General features: G+C 44.5%; 2 protein-coding genes across 5 annotated transcripts; one reads left to right on the top strand and one right to left on the bottom strand.

Annotated features, from left to right (window-relative positions):
- Position 1: 1 nt before the first annotated feature.
- Positions 2–11,964, bottom strand: KBTBD4 (kelch repeat and BTB domain containing 4). 3 transcript variants are annotated; one of them, XM_028726042.2, is made up of 4 exons: positions 11,812–11,964; positions 9,913–10,554; positions 4,057–4,163; positions 2–1,551 (listed from the first exon to the last, which is right to left on the bottom strand). In XM_028726042.2, exons 1-4 carry the CDS (start codon positions 11,828–11,830, stop codon positions 691–693), a joined length of 1,629 nt encoding a protein of 542 aa, XP_028581875.1. In that variant the 5' UTR covers positions 11,831–11,964; the 3' UTR covers positions 2–690. The 3 variants fall into 3 exon arrangements, with proteins under 3 accessions (XP_028581875.1, XP_028581885.1, XP_077784563.1); XM_028726052.2 differs by lacking the exon at positions 11,812–11,964 and adding an exon at positions 11,533–11,649; XM_077928437.1 differs by lacking the exon at positions 11,812–11,964 and adding an exon at positions 11,492–11,513.
- A 60-nt stretch (positions 11,965–12,024) lies between these two features.
- NDUFS3 (NADH:ubiquinone oxidoreductase core subunit S3) lies at positions 12,025–18,848 on the top strand. 2 transcript variants are annotated; one of them, XM_028726216.2, is made up of 7 exons: positions 12,025–12,194; positions 13,622–13,684; positions 14,196–14,293; positions 14,557–14,706; positions 15,922–16,047; positions 17,495–17,614; positions 18,575–18,848. In XM_028726216.2, the coding sequence occupies exons 1-7, from the start codon at positions 12,152–12,154 to the stop codon at positions 18,740–18,742; spliced, it is 768 nt and encodes a 255-aa protein (XP_028582049.2). In that variant the 5' UTR covers positions 12,025–12,151; the 3' UTR covers positions 18,743–18,848. The 2 variants fall into 2 exon arrangements, with proteins under 2 accessions (XP_028582049.2, XP_028582058.1); XM_028726225.2 differs by lacking the exon at positions 12,025–12,194 and adding an exon at positions 12,594–12,613.
- The last annotated feature ends 1,295 nt before the right edge of the window (positions 18,849–20,143 follow it).

The following is a 20,143-nucleotide window of genomic DNA, read 5'->3' as shown; positions in this document are numbered from 1 at the left end:
GTTGTGGTGTTCCGGAAGGCCTTTATTGAGACTTGCACCCCAAGGATCTTACAGTATCAACAAATAGGTTTGACATGATTCTCCTCTTTTAACATGGTCTTTCCCCCCCGTATGTCACAGCATGAGCCCTCTAAATGAGGGCAAGGGTCCAAGCTTTCCATTTTTTGCCAGGTAGTAACACAGTCGGGGATAGCTGCCTCCTTTATTCCTAGTTCAATGCATTGCTAATGTTACTTTCAGTACCTCTTGCTAGATTTGTCCTTCGTAGCCCTGATAAAGGAGGGAGCCTTCACTTTTATCTGCTAGCTGCAGCTCTAAGGGATGTTTTGTACCTTGACAGATTGCTGCACTAGATAGCCTGCAACGTAAGACAGTATAAATACTTCATCTATTTTGCATAGGGCTTGTTGGTAAAGGGTTTAGGCCCAAGAAGCCTCTTAGCTGTGGGGTTCTGAGACATAAGAAGCTGACCAGCAGGGGACCACAGTGACAGCAGTAATCCAGACAGAATGCGGATGCCGCCTATGTGTGGCTACAATGCTGCTGCTTGTGAGCAGGAGTTGGAAGGTGGGGCAGGGAACTCTCTAAAGTATTGTGATCTTTCTCAAGGAGCTGGAGCTATGGGGTCTATACATCTCTGAGCTGTTTAAAGGAATGTCTTTGTTGTTCTGGCACTGCACCTTTCTTCCTTCATGCCAACACAAACTGCAAATTCGTGAGTAGCACCTTGAGGCCACTGGTGACAGTCACCACAGAAGTGGCTGGATTGAGTTTGAAGGTGTTGGCATCTCCCTTTTTGTAACGATCCCGGAAGATGTAGATGTTGCCATTACAACTAGCAATTTTCCAAAGAGATGGTACTGAGCTCCAGGCATCTGGCAAGCAGAGCCGCGTGAAGCTATCCAACAGAGGGTTATAGCACAGCAGCGAATCCCCCTCTGCCACAATGAACACCAGGTCCTTGTGCACAGCAGCATGCATGCGGCCTGCAAAGGGTAACACGTAAGGCTTTACATGACACTTCTCTGTATTGGTATCGTAACACTGGATAAGCCGAGAGGGCTTGGTAAAGAAATCAAGGTCATTCTCCTCCCCGCCTAACAAATAAATGACACCATTGAGATTTACACCTGTAGCCCCAGACACTGCAACTTCCAGCTGGCTAGTCTCTGTCCATACATTGTCTCTTACTCTGTAGTATATGATGGCATTTGAGAGGATGTCCTGCAGTGTCTTGCCCCCCAGTGAATAGATCGCATCCTTGCTGGGCACAGAAACCAGAGTGTGTTGTAGCCTGTCGCGGGGCAGGGGGGCACACCATTCCCAGTCTATCGTGGTGTTGTTGCATTTCCACATGCGCCGTGGAATGGATCCTCCAACAACATAGAGGTCACTACCATGCTTGCAAGCTGCAGTGATTTGGTGACACAAACTGTTCTGACCACTAACACTGATGGAGTCATCATCTGCACAATGCAGTGAGACAGCAAGGGAATGTGTACGGGATGACTCCTTTCCAATCAGGTAGATATGAACGTTCTCTCCAATTTCCTAAACAATAAAACAAAATTTCATTAAAGTTGTGCATAGGTATGCATGCAGAAATTCAGTCAAGAGGAGGCCAATGATAAGTGCAAAGAAATACCTACGGCAAATTAGCTTGGGGTTTCACAGCTCAAATTACAGTGGTGCCTCGCAAGACGAAATTAATCCGTTCCGCGAGTCTCTTCGTCTTGCGGTTTTTTCGTCTTGCGAAGCAAGGCTATTACCGGCTATTACCGGCTTAGCGGCTATTACCAGCTAAGCGGCTTTAAGAAAAAGGAAACAAACTCGCAAGACGTTTCGTCTTGCAAAGCAAGCCCATAGGGAAATTCGTCTTGTGGAACGACTCAAAAAACGGAAAACCCTTTCGTCTAGCGAGTTTTTCGTCTTGCGGGGCACCACTGTACTAGTAACCTATTCCACAGTTACCACAATGAATTAGGCCATTGATAGCCGACATGCTGGGACTGAAGTCTTTTGTGACTCTTATTTTTTTCCATTTCATTTTATAACCATAATGTATATAGCTTTCCAGGCCAATGCTTGGCATCCAGAAAGCCTCTGGTTCAATCCCTAACACCCCCAAGTAGAGCCGGAAAAGACTTTTGTCTGAAATTTTGGAGACTTGCTGTCAATCATTACAGACAACTTCCTATATTATGAGCAAGATGAAAACTAGATAAACAGTTAAGAAATGCAGGTTCAGTTACTGAATTATGTAGCTAGCAAGTTTAAACTAGCATTTCAATTGAGTATTTTCCAGCAGCTGAGAAGGGAATCCATATATAGGTAATCTGTTTGTGTCCTTAGACAACTTCCAAGGTGAGCAGGTTATAAACATTTCCACCCACAACCATGATCTTAAAGGGTTATTTGAAGGGTGTGTGCAGAGGGGGTGAAATTGTTGTTTGTGTCTCCCTTCTGGGTCAGCATGGCTTGGTTTTTCAATCTGATGGGACTGGGATCCTTTTGGTAGAGAGAAGAGAGATCCCAGGGACACTTTCTCCACCCAGACCTTGTACCTTCCTGTTTAACAACTGAAAGAGGAGGGGTCTAGAACATAAAGGCTCTGACCACAGAGCAGTCATTACCTTTCTAAACTAATATAAAACTCGTGCACATTGCACCTATGAGAAAATCTGGAAGGCCTTTGTGAGGTGGTGCAGGAAAAGATGAGGACACATTGCATGCAAACATCAAACTGGGTGTTCACTTTCCTTCAGGATGGTCTGGATTGGGGCTTGACACCTAATACTCCAAAAAGGCGAGTGGCAGCTCTCTCTCCTGTCTCAGGGATGCAAGGGTTGCATATCCTCACATCCTTTTATTATAAGGAGTTACTTGAAACTTCCCCTGGTATATCGTTTTTCTACCTGGGACCTAAACAAGGCCCTCGCAAAATCACATTTCAAGTTTTATAACCATAGCCTTAAAAGTGTCTGAGCCATAAGGTGGTTTTCTTGGTAGTTAATTGCCTCTGCTGTAAGGATTTCAGAGCAGAGAGCCCTGTCATCTTGGAAAGAACTCTGTATCTTCCACTCAGATTCAATGGCCTTCACCCTACATTCATTCCTAAAAGGAATTCTATTTTTCACAGGGCTCAGGAAGTTAATTGCCATCATTTTTGGCCAGGTCCTAAGGAAAAGTAGTGTCACTAGATGTTCATAGGCTGGTGTGAATTTACCTAGGATGAGGAAAGGAGTTGAGACAGTCTGATTCTGTTTTAGCCAAGCACTTTGCAAGAAAAAATGTCTCCTCAACTCTGTTTTGATGGATATGGACGTGCATAGCTAAGTGCTATGTAGCTTCTGGATCACACTACCAGGAGTGCTTTGACTGCTGCCTTTAGCACTAATGCCCCTTGAGTTGACATCTGCAGAGCAGCAATGACCACCTGTTTTCACATTATTGAAGCGCTACATGAGGATTACGTTTAATTCTGCTGTGTTGTCTTTTGGCAGGAAGGTGCTTTGGCAAGTGGTGCCAAGGTAGGAGGTCCCTGCAGTGGCCTCCTGGCTACTGCTGTTTTATATCCCAACCACAGATCCCGTCCTCCACTGCAGGAAAACCGAACACTGGACTTACAGTGATAAGTTCATTTTCTGAACCACCATAGAAGTGTATCCATGGTTGGGTGAAATGAGGTTATGATAGTGCAGTTGTTAACTTTCTGCAATTCTAATCTTCTGTTTCATGGGGTATTTTGTTTTCCTTCTTGGTTTGCCATGCTTTTGTTTTTTTGGTTACAGCTAGCTGTTGTACCTTCTGGAACTGAAAGGGCAGGGCTGATTCCCCCTAGTGGATCGAGTAGGAGAAGCAACCCACCAGTGGATCCTCCTCCACCCCCTGTTGAAAATGAACTTACAATTCTATTATGACATCAGACTAATTGCCACTGCTTACATCACTCTAGTGTCAAGAGCAGCCCACGTTTCTAACTATGGAAACCTTTCTACATTGATTACAGTTAAGGGAGGCAGGCTGAAACACTGAGTAGACTGCTTTGTCATGTACCTTTAAACTTGATCGCAGTATCTCTGAGAAACCTGCACGCTCTTCTTTATTGAAGCCAATCCAGGTTTCTATGGCAGCTGCTGGATTCTGTGAACATGGAACCCCATCTGTAGGGTTGCAGATAAAAAAAAATGTTTAAAGTATACAATTTTCATGGCATGGGCATAGCAAGTACAGTATTCCCTTTCCCCCCAACACATACCAGGTTTAGCTGGTATAAACAAGAGCAGGAGCCATTGCATGTTAGCATTCCTATTCTACAGAAGCAGCAAAAATATTTCCTGCCCAAGGCTATCGACTTAATGAATTTGTTATCTGGTAACCATAGCCTCAAGATTATTAACAGGACCAGACTACATTCTCTGCTTGCCACAGTTAAACAGTTAGGCCTTCATTTTGTCCTGCTTAATTTTTGGTTTATTTTTTAAAAAATATTTTCTTGTCATATGTCTCACAAAGAACGACATTTAAGAAGTGATGCTGCAACAGACATGAATTTTGTTGTCATTTTAGAAAAGCTATTCACCAGAACATTTAGTATATTTTTTGGTGACAGTATTGCGTACAAAGAAACTTTTAACCACGTCACAAATCCTGACATGTTTTAAGTTACTGCATTGCATTGCATTGGAAATAATTTTAAATATTCCGTGCTTTCAGTACAATGATGTAAGTCCAGTCAAATACAGTTCCATTGCCTGATTCAATTAAGTACTCCGCTTCCTGCTCTTCAGGATAGCAGGCCTTTGCTTCTGTGGGAAAGCTGGTTCTTGGTTAATCCCATTACTAGTAATAAGATCAGTGGCTGTAGAAACCAGCAGAAGTTAATAGGGATTTCAGTTGAAAAAGTGGGTCAATAGGCCAAACAACAGATAAATCTTAAACTTTATTCAGTATTAATGCTGGCCATTAAGCTTGCTTTTTTCTGAGTTTCCTCTAGCTCTGAGTTCTGGCATTAGCTGTTGCTTAAAGAGAAACTACATACATCATGCACCATCCTGGGCTTTTTTGGGAGGAAGGTTGGGATATAAATTGAATAAATAAATATTTAAGACTAAGCAATGTATTGTCTCAGTTTAAATTTTTAATAAACTTTGTAATATAACTATCATGTTACAAATCATAACTAATTATGACCCTTGTAACTGAGTATTAAAAACTACCTGGAGTACATAGCTGCATAGAATTTTTGAGTTGTGTGTCGAGGTCTTCAGTCTCTAAATCAATTTCAACCTAGTACGTAATTATTCAGGAAGTAATGTCCAATCCCTTTCTAGGTTCTTCAGCACACTGTTCCTCCACCCTCTGACGTAACAAATTCCAAATAAAGTAAACCCAAACAAACTGCAAAAGTAGATATGCAGGTAGAATGCCAGCAGAGGTGTGGGGGGGTTGCTTTCCAGTGTATTACACAATTTGTCACGTGCACCATCTATGTCATGGGTAGGCAAACTAAGGCCTGGGGGCCGGATCTGGCCCAATCACCTTCTAAATCCAGCCAACAGACAGTCCAGGAATCAGCGTGTTTTTACATGAGTAGAACGTGTCCTTTTATTTAAAATGCATCTATGTGTTATTTGTGAGGCATAGGAATTGGTTCATTCCCCCCCACAAAAAATATAGTCCAGCCCCCCACAAGGTCTGAGGGGCAGCGGACCAGCCCCCTGCTGAAAAAGTCTGCTGACCCCTGTATGTGGTGTAAAAAAATGGGTTTGTCCTTGATGCAGTGAGCTCTCAGGGAACAGATTCACTCCCTTGAGGCCAAAGTGGCTGACCAAGAGAGTCTGAGAAAGGAAGAGAGTTTGGTGGCCAAGGCCTTCAGGAAGCGTGATAGCTCGTCACGCTCCAAGGATGACCGTTCCTTTGCTGTCATGGAAAGGAGGATGCTACTCCTTGGGAGTTGTTTAAAATCACAATATTAGATGCTCAGATTGAGAAAGGTCCCACCAGAGCCAAGAGGTTGCCCACTTGGTTAACACGCAAGTGTTATAAAATGGAAGCCTTGTTCAAATTAGGAGAGCAAAAGGAGAACACAAACTTCAGCAAAAGAAATGCAAGTGGACGAAAAGTGATGCAAAAAAAGAAATTGAGGAGCACATTGCTAAAAACAAAGACCAACAGCAAGAAGTTCTGTAACTACATTAATATCAGAAAACCAGATAGGAGGTGGCTGGACCTTTAGATGATGAAGAGAGCCAGAAGTGGTTGCCATAGGAAACCGGACATTTATCCTAACTATTGGTGGATCTGGGGATTTCCCTTTCAATGCTAATTTTACCAGAGCTGCAGTCAACAAATTTCAGATTTATTCAATTCCTCACAAAGATATACTGACATATGATTTGTCTTCTTGCATGACCACCCAGAGCTGCATACAATTCGCCCTTCCCTCAGCCAAACATACAGTGGTACCCCGCAAGACGAACGCCTCGCAAGACGGAAAACCTGCTAGACGAAAGGGTTTTCCGTTTTGGAGGCGCTTCGCAAAACGAATTTCCCTATGGGCTTGCTTCGCAAGACAAAAGCCCATAGGGAAATCTCCGGGACAGCGGGGAAGCGCAGCACGTCTTCCCCACTGTCCTCGGACCTCCTCCCGCCGCCCAGCATCGGAACGAAGCTCCGATGCCGGGCGGCGGGGCAGGGACGCCTCCTTCCGCCGCCCGGCATCGGAACGAAGCTCCGATGCCGGGCGGCGGGGCCGCGAAGCCTGGGCGCGCTGATCTCAGCGCGTGCAGGCTTTGGCATGCTGGCAACTCTCCGCAAGCAGCGGGAGCGCTCCCGCTGCTTGCGGAGAGGTCCGCGAAGCCTGTCCAGGACAGCTTTTGAAGGGGGGGGGAAGCAAAGACTTTCGCCCCCCGCCCGCCTTCAGAAGAGGTCAAGGACCTCTTCTGAAGGCGGGCGGGGGGCGAAAATCTTTGCTCCCCCCCCGCCTGCCTTCAAAAGCCGTCCAGGACAGCGGAGAAACGCGCTGCCTTTCTCCGCTCTCCCGGGAAGGCAGGCAGGGGGGAGCAAAGACTTTCGCCCCCGCCCGCCTTCAGAAGAGGTCAAGGACCTGTTCTGAAGGCGGGCGGGGAGCGAAAATCTTTGCTCCCCCCCGCCTGCCTTCAAAAGCCGTCCGGGACAGCGGAGAAACGCGCTGCCTTTCTCCGCTCTCCCGGGAAGGCAGGCAGGGGGGAGCAAAGACTTTCCAGGACCTCTTCTGAAGGCGGGCGGGGGGCGAAAATCTTTGTCCCCCCTGCCTGCCTTCCCAGGGGCTTTTAAATCGCCCTGGACAGCGGAGAAGTCCTCCGCTGTCCCGGGCAATTTTAAAATGCCGCCCGCCAGCATTTTAAGATTGCCCCGGACAGCGGAGAAGTCCTCCGCTGTCCCGGGGTTTTTTAAAATGCTGGGGGTGGGAAGAAAAGCCCTTGCCCCCCCCCAGCCTTCAGAAGAGGTCGGGGGACAGACTGTCCCCGGACCTGGTCTGAAGGCGGTTTCCCTAGGAACGCATTAATTGATTTTCAATGCATTCCTATGGGAAACCGTGCATCGCAAGACGAAAAACTCGCAAGACGAAGAGACTTGCGGAACGAATTAATTTCGTCTTGCAAGGCACCACTGTATTAGGTGATGTTGGCTGACATGTTTCCACAGGCCTGGCTAAACATATAGGGCAGGATGCGAGTAACTTGTTTTGTCAGTGAGGAATTCCACTTGTGCAATGGAACTTCCACTGTGTGCCCCCTAAATCTGTTCTGGGTTTTTCTCTAGCCCTCTGCAGATGATTTGGGGAGGGTGGAGGGTGCGCATGGGGGAGAGGAGAATTCTGTTGCACAAGCAGAAATTCTTGCGCTGACAGAACAAGTTCACTGCATTCTGTCCACAAATGCTTCCTATAGAACAATTTTGCGATAGTAAAAACAAAGAGCAGAAGAAAAGGGGTACACCCTTACTACATAAGAGCTGTGTATTAGATGCATGAAGTGAAATATTTTTATAACATTAGTAACAAAAGGGTATTTGTGGTTATCAGGGTTAACTATGTTAAACTCAAATGTGAAACACATTAAACTTAAGAATTTAGCATTACTGAAGAACGCATGGCTACTGTAAAATCTATCTCCAGAAGGAGCTATTTTATTTTGACAAAATGTAATATATTGCTTGACTGTAACAAAACCTCTTAAGCAGCTAGAAAACAAAACACTCTGAACTACATTTTACAGCTTATGAAAACATACTCCTAGGTAACATGAATCTAGATGTAGGTGGTTCTTTCAACAGCAAGCAAAATGGATTTTTGCTATTCCTAGAGATAGCGGACTAAAAAAAGAGCTCCCTCGAGAGGATAACAGAGCAGAGGCTCTAAGGGTCCGTTTCATGTTCCCCACAGCAGAAAAGCACACAACCACCAAACAGAGCTGCTAGGTCTTAATCCAGAGATTGAGGGGATGGGGTAATTAGAGCTGTGGGTTATAAACAGCTTTCATAACCTCGCTGCTGTGGGGTTTCTGAAGGTGTAAATATGATAGGCAAGACATAGCAAGCAATCTTGCATTCTAGGCCTAGTGGCTTCACAGCAAGATGCTTGCTTGGCATTGGTGATTATGGGTTTGCCCTGCTTGAATGAACAGAAGTCAATGTCTAGAGATCTGCTAACACCCATAGGCAGATAACCCATAAACTACAACAAGGCCCAACAAAAAGCAATAAAGCAATTAAACAGCAATAAAATATATATGAGACAGAAAGAGTACATACCAGTAGTATAGTAGTATAGTCCAGCTACTAAAAGCCAAAAGCCCTTTTAAATGGAAAGAGCTTTGCACTGCAGCAGATGGTCAAGGAGAGGGCAGTATCAACATCCAGGGAGTTCCAACAAAAAACCTTCCCCTTCATTCCAACCAAATGAATGTAGAACCAACAAAAGGCCTCTGCAGAGCATTTGAATGCATGGGTAAGCTAATACAGGAGAAATTTATCTTGTCCCCAAACCATATAGGGTTTTAAGATCGTAACTAGTGGTTCTACTTTGGTGGATACTGCCCCCTAGTTCTAGGTTGGATATACTACTGGCTATTACAGTGGTACCTCGAGTTACATACCCTTCAGGTTACAGACTCCGCTAACCCAGAAATAGTACCTCGGGTTAAGAACTTTGCTTCAGGATGAGAACAGAAATCGTGCTCCGACGGCGCGGCAGCAGCGGGAAGCCCCATTAGCTAAAGTGGTGCTTCAGGTTAAGAACAGTTTCAGGTTAAGAATGGACCTCTGGAATGAATTAAGTACTTAACCCGAGGTACCACTGTATTTAGTTGAAGCTTCAATTTACTAACTGCCATCCAGCCCATTTCTATTAAAACTGCTAGTTTCCCTGGAATGTGATGAATGAGTAGGATGTAATCTGCACACTGATTGCATAGACCTCCAAGTCTCTATATCACCACTTCTAGTGGTTTCATGTAGATACTAAACAACAAGGGTATAGAAATGTGTAAAACAAATTACAATTGGGAAAGGGGGCGGGGAACAGAACAGAGCCCAGTGGAACTTCATAAGCAAAAGAGATGAGGAGGCCCCCAGTACCACCTTAAATAACTGTTACTCCAGGAAAGACTAGAATCTGTTTAAAAAGTGCTTCCAAGCCTCATCTTCACTAAATAACCTGGAATACCACACGTTATTGTACCAAAAGCCTCTGAGAGGTGCAGCAGATCCAACAGGAAGGTGCTCCTCCTGTCCACTTTAGAGCCATGTACCAGGGCAATCAAAGGCATCTGACTCAAAACTAGGTCTGAAACTGAAATGCCGTGGTACTAATCCATATCTCTCAGAAAGGCCTTAGTAACCACAGGTCTCAGTAACCATACTACCTACCTGAGACAATATCTGTCAGGAGACGGAGAGGAAGGTGCAGAAACTCCTCAGTTTCTTGAAGTTGTGATAAGTATGACTTGGCACAGTGCTTGGCAGCCGTATAGAGCTCCACATCACTGTGCTGATCAGCCAACCACATAATTTGCAAACAGTTTTTCACTTGCACTGTTCGAGCCAAGAAACGGGAGCATTCCTCAAAGAGGGCGGTTAGTTGGTACATATCTGCTACTTCGTAAGTCTCCTGCAAATCTTCTGCCCTCAACTTTACAGTTCCATAATAAATGTAGTCCACAAGGAGCTGAAAGACACTCTCACTAACATCTTGTAACTCAATCACCCGGTTATGTGCCTCCTTCAGATTGGAAGTGAACATAGAACGAAAGAAGCAGCTCTGAGCTGAGAGAACTAGCCGGTGCAGTTGGAATTCTTTGCCTTCTACAGAGATGGTGACATCTGCAAAGAGCTCATCCTCTAAGCACAACTTCATAATTCCTTGGGCCACACGGCCTGAATGAGAACGGTCAGTGAAAGTGTAATTTACAAAGTAGTTCTCAGTTAAGGAATTTCCAGTTTCCTCTGTTGAGGAACCTCCAGTCTCCTCCAGTGAGTCCATGTTGCCGCTTAGATCTGACCTCCAGTAATCTGAAATACAACAGACATTGGAGATTCTTTTATCACAGACTTGTGCTGTACTGTATCTCAACTAAAGCAAACAAATAAAAAGGAAAGGAAAGGAAAAACAAATGCTACAGATAAGGAACACATGTCCTATCATGTAGAAATAGCAGCCAAAAGATTGTGTTACTTCTTTGTGTACCAGTGTTTTGTATCCAAGTAACACCATAACAGGATCAAGTCATTTATGTAGTATGTGACATAGTGCACCATATTTACAAGAACTCAAAAGTTAGACCAATCCTTAAACGGTGGGTAATCACAGACTTCGTAGAGTATGAGGAACATACTGGGAATACACCCCAGTATGAATCAATGGAACTTGGCTAACCTGAAGAGAAGTACTCTTAACAAGGCTTCCTTTCCCCATGAACTGCAGGAAGTTTATGTTGTTTTAAAAACTATCCCCAAAATATTGTACAGATATCACCAGAACACTAAAAAGCTCAGAAGCCTTTTGTGCTCTGCTTACATGGTGAGCGCATTACAACTGCAATATATGAAGAATGACAAATGTGCATTTTGAAAGACGTATACAAGTTGTACACCGACATTGGGAAGTTTGTGATGGGTTGGGTTTGACTGCCGTGCATACACCATCTTTAAAAAGGTACTTTGGTTTCTATAGTGCACGAAGCAGCCCTAAAGACCACCGAGGCAGATGGAAGGGGAAAGCTGACCATTGGACAGATCAAAAACAAGGCAGAGCAATTTTTCATGAGGCTACTCAGAAATGAGACCCCTAGAGTTCAATAAGACCTAGACCAAGCAATGTACTCTATAGCAATGAAGCCTCAGTCTAAAATTGCCTGCGGTTGTTTCGGTATCTGCTTTAAAGCAGCTAGGGCTCAATGAGCTGCCAGGGACGGTATCTGGAAACAGGTCTCTCGATGCTTTTGCTCACTGAGCGGAGGCGCCCCGTCCCAACATCGTGACGAACATAACTTGAACGGAGATCCCGGGCGATTCTGCACCGAGTGCGGCGGCGCCGAGCTCCCGAGCGAGCCCAGCCCTTCACGGGGCCGGGGCGCGAAGGGCCTCTCGCTCCCGAGCCGGGCCCTGAGGCGCCTCGTTGGAAGGCGGCTCCGGCGCCGCCCCCTCCCGGCGTCCGGGTGCGCCGCCCCACCCCCGGCGGACGACAACCGAACCTTCCCGCCCCCGCAACGGGCAGGGCTGAGCCCCGAGGAGAGAAGCGCCCCGGCCTCGGCGGGCGGCAGCTCTTACTTGAGGCGCCTCCCTTCATTCCGCCGGCTCGGAACTTCGCACCGGGAATGGCTCAGGGGGACGCCAGAAGGGGCTGCACTTCCCGACGCCGCTCTTTTAAGCGCTCCCGGAAGCTGGCCGATCACTCGATCCGCCCGCGCGCGCCTCTGACTTCCGGATCATTTCGTCCCGCCCCGCTCGCGCGGATTGGTTTTCCGGTGGTGGAAGCTTGCGCGAGCGGGACGCAGCGCTTTCTGCTACGTCGGACCAATAGGAGAGAGCGCTCGATGGCGCGCGTGCGCCTTACGAGTTCGCTCGGTGTCCTTGTGAGGCTCCGGCTGCGGACCCTGAGCAGGCAAAGATGTTAACGGCCGCGCTGGGGCTGGCTCGGGCCGGCCTGAGAGGTGAGCCTGCGACTTGGCGGGGTCTGTTGGGAGGAGGAGACTGAGGGCTTCCCGTCTGGAGGGGCTGTGGCCGTTGCTGGTGAGGGGACGCTGGGGTGTTTGTCTGCAGAGGGCATAGCCTCCTTTCCTCCCTCCTTCCTAAAGGATTCTGGGAGCTGTAGTTCCGTCAGGAGGGGGCCAGGCTTTGCTGCGGTGTTCTCAGCTCTCTCACGAAACCACAGTTCCCAGAATGCTTTGGAGGGCGCCATGATGGGGAAAGCGATGCGAAACAGTTGGCGTTCTGTCCACCGATTCACCGCCTCCTGCTGTCTCCGCCGCCGCCGCACACTTTGCTCCTCGAAATCCTGTTTTAGGTTATGCCAAATAAATGGACAAACCACAAAACGAGCGCACGGGTCAATACTTACCGAGCTAGATGGGTCAGTTATCGGTCTTTGCCCGAGGCAGTCCCTTGCTGGGTTTTTGGTTTTAAACTTTTCAGCAGCATCTGGAGGGACACTGGTAACTGCAGTTGATCCCTGTTTTATAAAACAGTTCTCAGTGTGAGTTCACAGTGCAGTCCTTGGTTTTCTACAAGCGTAAGGAGAACCCTGATGGATCAGTCCAAAGTCCCAGCTATAGTTCAGCATTCTGTTCTCACACTGATCAGCCAAATGCCTATAGAAACCCTGCAAGCATTTGACACCACTTACAGTTCCCAGTAATTAGCGCTCCACTTAAAAAAAAATGCATGGAAGGGATCTATATGAAATCCACACGTGCTGTCATCACACAATAAAATCTATACATAGGTTTTTAAACCATTTAAAAATAATTCTTAAGGGTGGTATAAGAATATAAGAAATAAAAATAAAATAAGGTATTTCCATTTATTTCTTATATATTTATACCACCCTTAATCAAAAGATGAAAAGATTTTATGTATAGGTGTTAGTAAAATGTGGAGCAGGCCTGATATAGATGTTTCAAGTATTTTTGGGCCCTGAGTTTATGTATCCTAGTCAGCAGTTTCCTGCTGAGCTGAATAGTAGACTTCAATCTTTTCAGCCCTAGTAAGCACTTTTAACCCAAACAGTCATTTGGGGACCCATTTCTTAACCTTTTACTATATATTTGCATGATGGTAGTGCTCCTATTGTAATATGCTTCAGATTAGTCCACCAGTTGAAGATCAGTGCTGTAGATGCTATGTTTCAGCACTCCATTCTAAACTTGATTATCTTGACTGCAATCCTACTCACAATTGGTCTGCTTAAATACCTTTAATTCCATGTTTATTACTGCTTGCAGAAATGTATATTAATGTACCATCTTTCTTTTATTATTTGTACATTTTTATGGTATATTTGAAGCTACGTCTTTGTGGAGATCAGTAGATGCTATGGCTGTAAATAATGGCAATTTAACACTTTTCCCACTCTTTATAGTTTCTGGGCGATCTGCAATGCTACTGCAAGCTCGGTTTGAAGGGAATACTGCTGTGACTCAACGTAAGTCTGACTTGCTTAGTGTTTGATCAACTCATCCTTTATTTTGCATTACAATAAGTACAGTTTTGTTAAGTGAAAACTATGTACCAACTGATTGTAAGCAGATGAAGTTTGATGTTAAAAAGGACATGTGCAAATGACTTCATCTAATTCATTCTTAAGTTCCTGGTAAACTTAATGTTTATAGAGGCTTCCTGATTTCTGAGACAATACTATCAGTTTCGTGGACACTGAATACTTACTAGACATTATATTATCTGTCAGGCATGCACTAATCTGCTGTAGAGTTTGAATAATTACGTTTCCTATAGTGCTGATTGGCCCACTCCCCTCCAAAAAAGAACCCCACACACAGCAGAAAAGTTAATGGTACAATAGGTATATCTGACCATGTTGACCAGTGTTGAACTGCTCCCATCCCTGTGGTAGCAGTTGGAATAACATTGAGCTGGCTTGGCTATGAGCTGGTGCTGTTCTTTTTAGAATTCACCACCGTAAACTTTCTTTTCAGCTACTGTTAGACCAAAGGATGAAGTGACACAAAAGCAGCTGTGTGCTTTTGGAGAATATGTGGCTGAAATTCTGCCCAAGTACGTTCAACAAGTCCAGGTGGGTTCCATCAACTGTATCATTCTCTCTTGAAACTTTAATAGGCAGTACTAAGCCTTTTCTGAAAGCTAATGAGTGCTACAAGGAGCTGGAAAGGTATACAATTGTTCCTTGGTCTGCTGTTCTGCAGCCTGAACTGCTTACAGTTTTCAACACATCTATTTGGAAGTCATTTCATTGGTTTTAACGAGATTTCTGTCTAAGTTCTTAGAATTTGGATGAAGTTGATCCATACAAAATTTTACTATTTCTCATTTTAACAGGTGACATGTTTCAACGAGCTAGAAATCTTAATTCATCCAGATGGGATCATTCCAGTTTTGACCTTTCTTAAAGATCACACCAACGCCCAGTTCAAAAACTTAGCTGATCTGACGGCAATCGATGTTCCATCTCGACAGAACCGCTTTGAGGTAGGAGCTGCTCTTCAAGCTATGCTACAAAGAAGATTCTAAGGAAGACACAGTCTTCCAAAAAAATTCACATGGCTAAACAAGAATGTGAGAGTATCCTAGTTTCCCCCCATGTTGGTGCCCCAGCCCTCCGTTTTGCTAACTGCCTTGGCTTTATGCTCACTGACTACTAGTATATTACTTCTGGGTTACTTTCTCAGTTTTTGTTCTGTTGATCAAAAAGCCACAGTGCTGCAAACTTTGACAGATGGGCTCTTAAGAAATCTGTACAGTGGTGCCTCGCAAGACGAAAAGAATCTGTTCTGCGAGTCTCTTCGTCTTGCGGTTTTTTCGTCTTGTGAAGCAAGCCCATTAGCGGATCAGCTGATAAGCGGCTTAGCGCTATTAGCGGATCAGCTGTTAAGCGGCTTAGCGGATCAGCTGTTAAGCGGCTTAGCGGATCAGCTGATAAGCGGCTTAGCGATCAGCTGATAAGCGGCTTAGCGGATCAGCTGATAAGCGGCTTAGCGGATCAGCTGATAAGTGGCTTAGCGGATCAGCTGATAAGCGGCTTAGCGGCTTGGGGGAAAAGGGGGGGGGAGGAAAAAAAACCTGCAGGAACTCACAAGACATTTTCGTCTTGCGAAGCAAGCCCATAGGAAATTCGTTTTGCGAAGCACCTCCAAAACGGAAAACCCTTTCGTCTAGCGGGTTTTCCATCTTGCGAGGCATTCGTCTTGCGGGGCACCACTGTATATCTTGGGAATAAACCAGAGATACAGTGGTACCTCGGGTTACATACGCTTCAGGTTACATACCCTTCAGGTTACAGACTCTGCTAACCCAGAAATAGTACCTCGGGTTAAGAACTTTGCTTCAGGATGAGAACAAAAATTGTGTGGCGGCACAGCTGCAGGAGTGGTGCTTCAGGTTAAGAACAGTTTCAGGTTAAGAACGGACCTCCGGAACGAATTAAGTACTTAACCCGAGGAACCACTGTATATGATCATTATCAGAAGTAGCCATTTCTTCATGTATAGACAAGACCTTTTGTTGCATATACTGTTAGCTTTGGAAATCATTTCAACATTAAGGAACTTTTTTAAAAAAAAAAAATTCCCTGTGTCTTTTTATGTGGCTGTACTATAATCATACATGTTATTCTTTTTTGTGATGTCACAATCTGATAATGTGTACTAATACATGACAATGCTGTTTTTTACCTTTTCCTTTTAGATTGTCTATAATCTCTTATCCATAGCCTATAATTCCCGGATTCGTGTGAAAACATATACTGACGAATTGACACCCATTGAATCAGCAGTCCCAGTGCACCAAGCAGCAAACTGGTATGAAAGAGAGGTAAGCTGCAAGGTGGTTGACATTTGGGAAGAGGGGACAGATCTGGTATGTTTTCTTGGAAGAAAAGGGAGCCCACTGTTTAATTTGAGTTGAACACAGTCCCTGTGGCCCAGGTTGCCCTAAAGGGCCTGGTGCCGCTCGCATTTTTCTGTGTGCACATTCCTTTTCTGCAAACATCACATTCTGTCCCTTTTGGCTCAATGGCCCTTTAGGTGTTGATCAGTGATCACTCCTTCCCAATGATATGATCTCAATTCTATAGGCCTTAAGGTCCTGGATAACTTCTGTTTGGCGTTATTTGGAGAGTGTTTGTTGCCATTTCAGGACAATTGAAACCACTTAGATGTTTTATCCAAGCAGCATATAAATGATGTAAAATAGTAGAGTTTAAGCAAGTGATTGATGTATTTTTAAATCTTCAGCATTTATACAATTGAATCTCACTTGCTGCCTTGCCTATGAGGTGTCTCAGCCAGCTAGCAATGAGTGCCTGATGCTTTGCATTTGTGAGGTAATAAAAATGTTCATATAAATCGGCCCAAGCTAGGTTTCAAAACTGCTATACTTTGTAAAAGGCGAAAAATTTATACAATCTGAGGAGAAGCCAGGGAGAAACTTTGGAAGAATGATTTGAAGTTTACTGCATGCTACACACTGAAAGAAAACTCTATGAAAATGATCCATAGATGGTATCTAACTCTATCCATAGATGGTATCTAACTCTATCCATAGATGGTATCTAACTCTATCCATAGATGGTATCTAACTCTGTGTAGATTGGCTAAAATGTATAATGTAGAATTGGATTTGTGTAGAAGGAACTTTATTTCATATGTGGTGGGCATGCAAAAATGTAAAAGAATATTGGGAAATGATATATAATGAGATAAAAAAACGTTCAAAACAACATTCCAGGGGGAAAAAACAGGCATTTTTGTCAGGAATTATTCAGACAGAGGTTCCTAGGAGACAGAAAAAAATACTTAATTATGGAACTACAGTGGCTTGGATCTTGCTAGCCCAAAAATGGAAAGTGAGGGGTGTCCCCAGCAAGGAGGATTGGCAACTTAAGATGTTAGAATATTCAGAGTTAGTGGGTCTAACAAGTAGAATAAGAGAATAAAAAGAACAGGTATTCAAGAAGGAGTTGAAATTTTTTGTCGGGTATATTGAAAATAATTGTGAACAATTGAAAACGCTGACAGTATTAAAGTAAATTCAACAGTATAATTTGAAGTGATGTAAGATAGGAAAATAGAATTAGATGGATATATCAATATATGGAGGAATGGTGAGAAAGTTAAATGACCCTTGGAAGGGGAGGGAAGTCAATAAATGTATGGTATAATAAAATATGTTTAATTTGTAATGTAAAATTTGAATATATATATATATGACCAAAATTGATATACTTTGCTGTTTCTTTACTTGATTCCCATATTCATAGGTTTGGGATATGTATGGAGTGTTCTTTGCTAACCACCCTGATCTGAGGCGAATCCTCACAGACTACGGGTTTGAGGGTCATCCCTTCCGGAAGGACTTCCCTCTTTCTGGATACGTGGAGGTATGAGCATTTGGAAAAGCTAGACTCAACTGCAGAATCCTTCCAGAGGCCCAGTATGGCATAGTGGTTCAAGTGTTGGACTAGAGCATGGTTCGAAGCTCAAGGAAGTCCTGTAGGCCAGTCAGCAGCTCTCAGCCTAATTCTCACAGGGTTGTGGGAAGGATATAATAGGGAAGGGGAGAAGCATGTATGAGCTCTGTGGCTGAAAGGTGGGATATAAATGTAATATTAAATAAACATCAAACCCTATAACTGAGTTACATTGAAGTCTTACTGTACAGGCAACAGAGAATTCAAGAAAAGGGAAAGGAAGCTCACCTGTTTGTGGATATGTTCTCTGATATTTGTTCATTAGCCTCCTTAGGGCAATGGTTCTGCTGTTGCATGTTGTACCCTTGGTTTATGAGTTCCTATTTTGCATGGATGAAGTCATGTCCTGGACGTGGGAGGAACTTCATCCTCAGAAGGGACATTGACTCTGCTGGCAATGCTTTTGATTGGGGTGGGTGGGTGGGTTAACTCTTTCCTGCCTGGTGTCCTGCCCTGTGACCAAAAGTCCATGTATTAAGCACCCTTTGAGACATGCCTTTGATTAAGTGCCTTTGATGCTACATAATATAATGTCCTGAGAATCCTACACTTTATGACTTTTGGGCTCACAAACCACTTGAGAAGCTTTAGCACAGGCATAGGCAAACTCAGCCCTCCAGATGTTTTGGGACTACAACTCTCATCATCCCTGACCACTGGTCCTGTTAGCTAGGCATGATAGGAGTTGTAGATTTGGAGATACTGCTTTTATCGCCTAACTGGAAAATTTAACTAACTGGAAAATTGACTGTTGATCTATACTAAGCAACCTACAAATGAGGAGGAAGCTTAATTCTAAAATTCCAGGTATGTTTTTGTAGTTGACCGCCATCACCATCGCTCATCTTAATGCCTTTTCTCCTCCTTCAGGTCAGGTATGATGATGAGGTGAAGCGAGTGGTGGCAGAGCCTGTGGAGCTGTCTCAGGAGTTCCGCAAATTTGATCTGAACAGTCCCTGGGAGACTTTCCCTGCCTATCGCGAGGCTCCGCAAACCATCAAGATAGAGGCAGGAGAGAAGAAAGGAGATGAGAAATAGCAGCAGGAAAGAAGGAGAGGAAGCCAGAGATATCCTTGTGTTACCACCTTCCTGTTTGATCTAAGTATTTATATATATTAAATATCAATAAAAAAACTTGACATAAGGTTTTTTGTCTGTCTGATATGTGCGGGAAATGCAGCTTTCAGACTGGCTGTGAAACATGCATAAGGTGTTATTAATATCCAGAAGATTGGAGCAGGGTTCAAGGTATACAAAGGAGCAGCAGGGAAGAGTACAAAGAACTGGGGAGGTTGTGTTTTTTGTTTTTTAAAAGAGCACTATGAGAACAGTAGACTCTGCTTCCCTTCAGGAAAGAAACAAAAACCTCAAGAAAGAAGGATCCCATGCTTTATGACCATCAACTGTTTGCAAGCACAGACCCTCAGTTGCCCAGAGACACTGCAGGCACCAAAGTTCCAGCCTTGCTTTTTCACTTTTGGTAAAAGGCTCCATTCTAGAATTATTGAATACTCTGTGTAGCTGGAAAACTGATATTTTTTTGTTGAAACAAGCAAAACGGGTCGCATTCAACTGCTAGTGCAGCAGACTTCCACGTGCACAGTGGAACTTCCCTTCCTCTCCCCTGTGCCCCCCCCTCAAAATATCCAGAAAGACCCTCAAGCCGATTTTGAGGCTATGGGGGAGCAGAGAGGAAGGAGAAGTCCCATGGAACTCTGCACACAAAGTCTATTGGATTGTTAGGCCTATTTGTGTGTCTTCAAACAAGCTGTGGTCACGCAGCTGCTGTTGGAGGACACTGGCAGCAGTGTCTGCGGGTTATTGAGAAATTCTCTAGGCCATGAAGTTGGATACATTTTATTAATGTCTCTATCTGCCAATTCATTTGTGACCCCCCCACCCCAATATGCTGCAGTAAATGTGACCGCAAGCATATGGCTTTGTTACTCAATAATGAATGTGGCCATAAAGGAGGCTGCTCCTTGAAATGTGGAGCAATATGAGTTGTGGTTTTCTGGTTGCCCCTCTACTGAGAATAAACATTAAGCACCAAAAGTGAGCCAAACACTCTGCAGAAGCAAGGCATAGATCGTTGCAGGGCTTAGGACAGGAATGGGGAGGATGTGGCCTTCTGGATGTTGGACCCCCAGTTCTCACCAGCCCCAGCCAACATGGCTAATAGTCAGGGATGATGGGAATTGCGGTCCAGAAACATCAGGAAGGCCACAGGTTCCCCATCCCTGAGCATAGGCTGTAACATAGAGGACCGGGTGTGATATAAGAGAAGGGGGAGGATGAGCGGGTGGAGGGCTACAAACAATAGATTTAATTTGACCTCAGATATATTATATGGAAAGTTTCCTTTCTTGAGGGTTTGAACCCAGAACAATGTTTGGAATCCAGATGTTTTAAGCTTTTGTTCTAGTTAAATTTCATTTG

Source organism: Podarcis muralis, chromosome 1 (assembly GCF_964188315.1).
Source record: "Podarcis muralis chromosome 1, rPodMur119.hap1.1, whole genome shotgun sequence".
NCBI classification, from domain to species: domain Eukaryota; kingdom Metazoa; phylum Chordata; class Lepidosauria; order Squamata; family Lacertidae; genus Podarcis; species Podarcis muralis.
The sequence above is the reverse complement of the archived record's forward strand: the minus strand, read 5'-3'. Positions and strand labels throughout refer to the sequence as shown.

Bases quoted from the DNA above. Each gene is read 5' to 3' on its own strand.
- KBTBD4 (XM_028726042.2), bottom strand. The intron at 4,164-9,912 runs GTAGGTAGTATG...GCAACCCTACAG, and splicing joins CCTGACAGATATTGTCTCAG to ATGGGGTTCCATGTTCACAG. The intron at 1,552-4,056 runs GTACATGACAAA...TTTATTGTTTAG, and splicing joins TACTGCGATCAAGTTTAAAG to GAAATTGGAGAGAACGTTCA.
- NDUFS3 (XM_028726216.2), top strand. From the start codon at position 12,152: ATGTTAACGGCCGCGCTGGGGCTGGCTCGGGCCGGCCTGAGAG. The intron at 12,195-13,621 runs GTGAGCCTGCGA...CACTCTTTATAG, and splicing joins GGCTCGGGCCGGCCTGAGAG to TTTCTGGGCGATCTGCAATG. The intron at 13,685-14,195 runs GTAAGTCTGACT...CTTTCTTTTCAG, and splicing joins GAATACTGCTGTGACTCAAC to CTACTGTTAGACCAAAGGAT.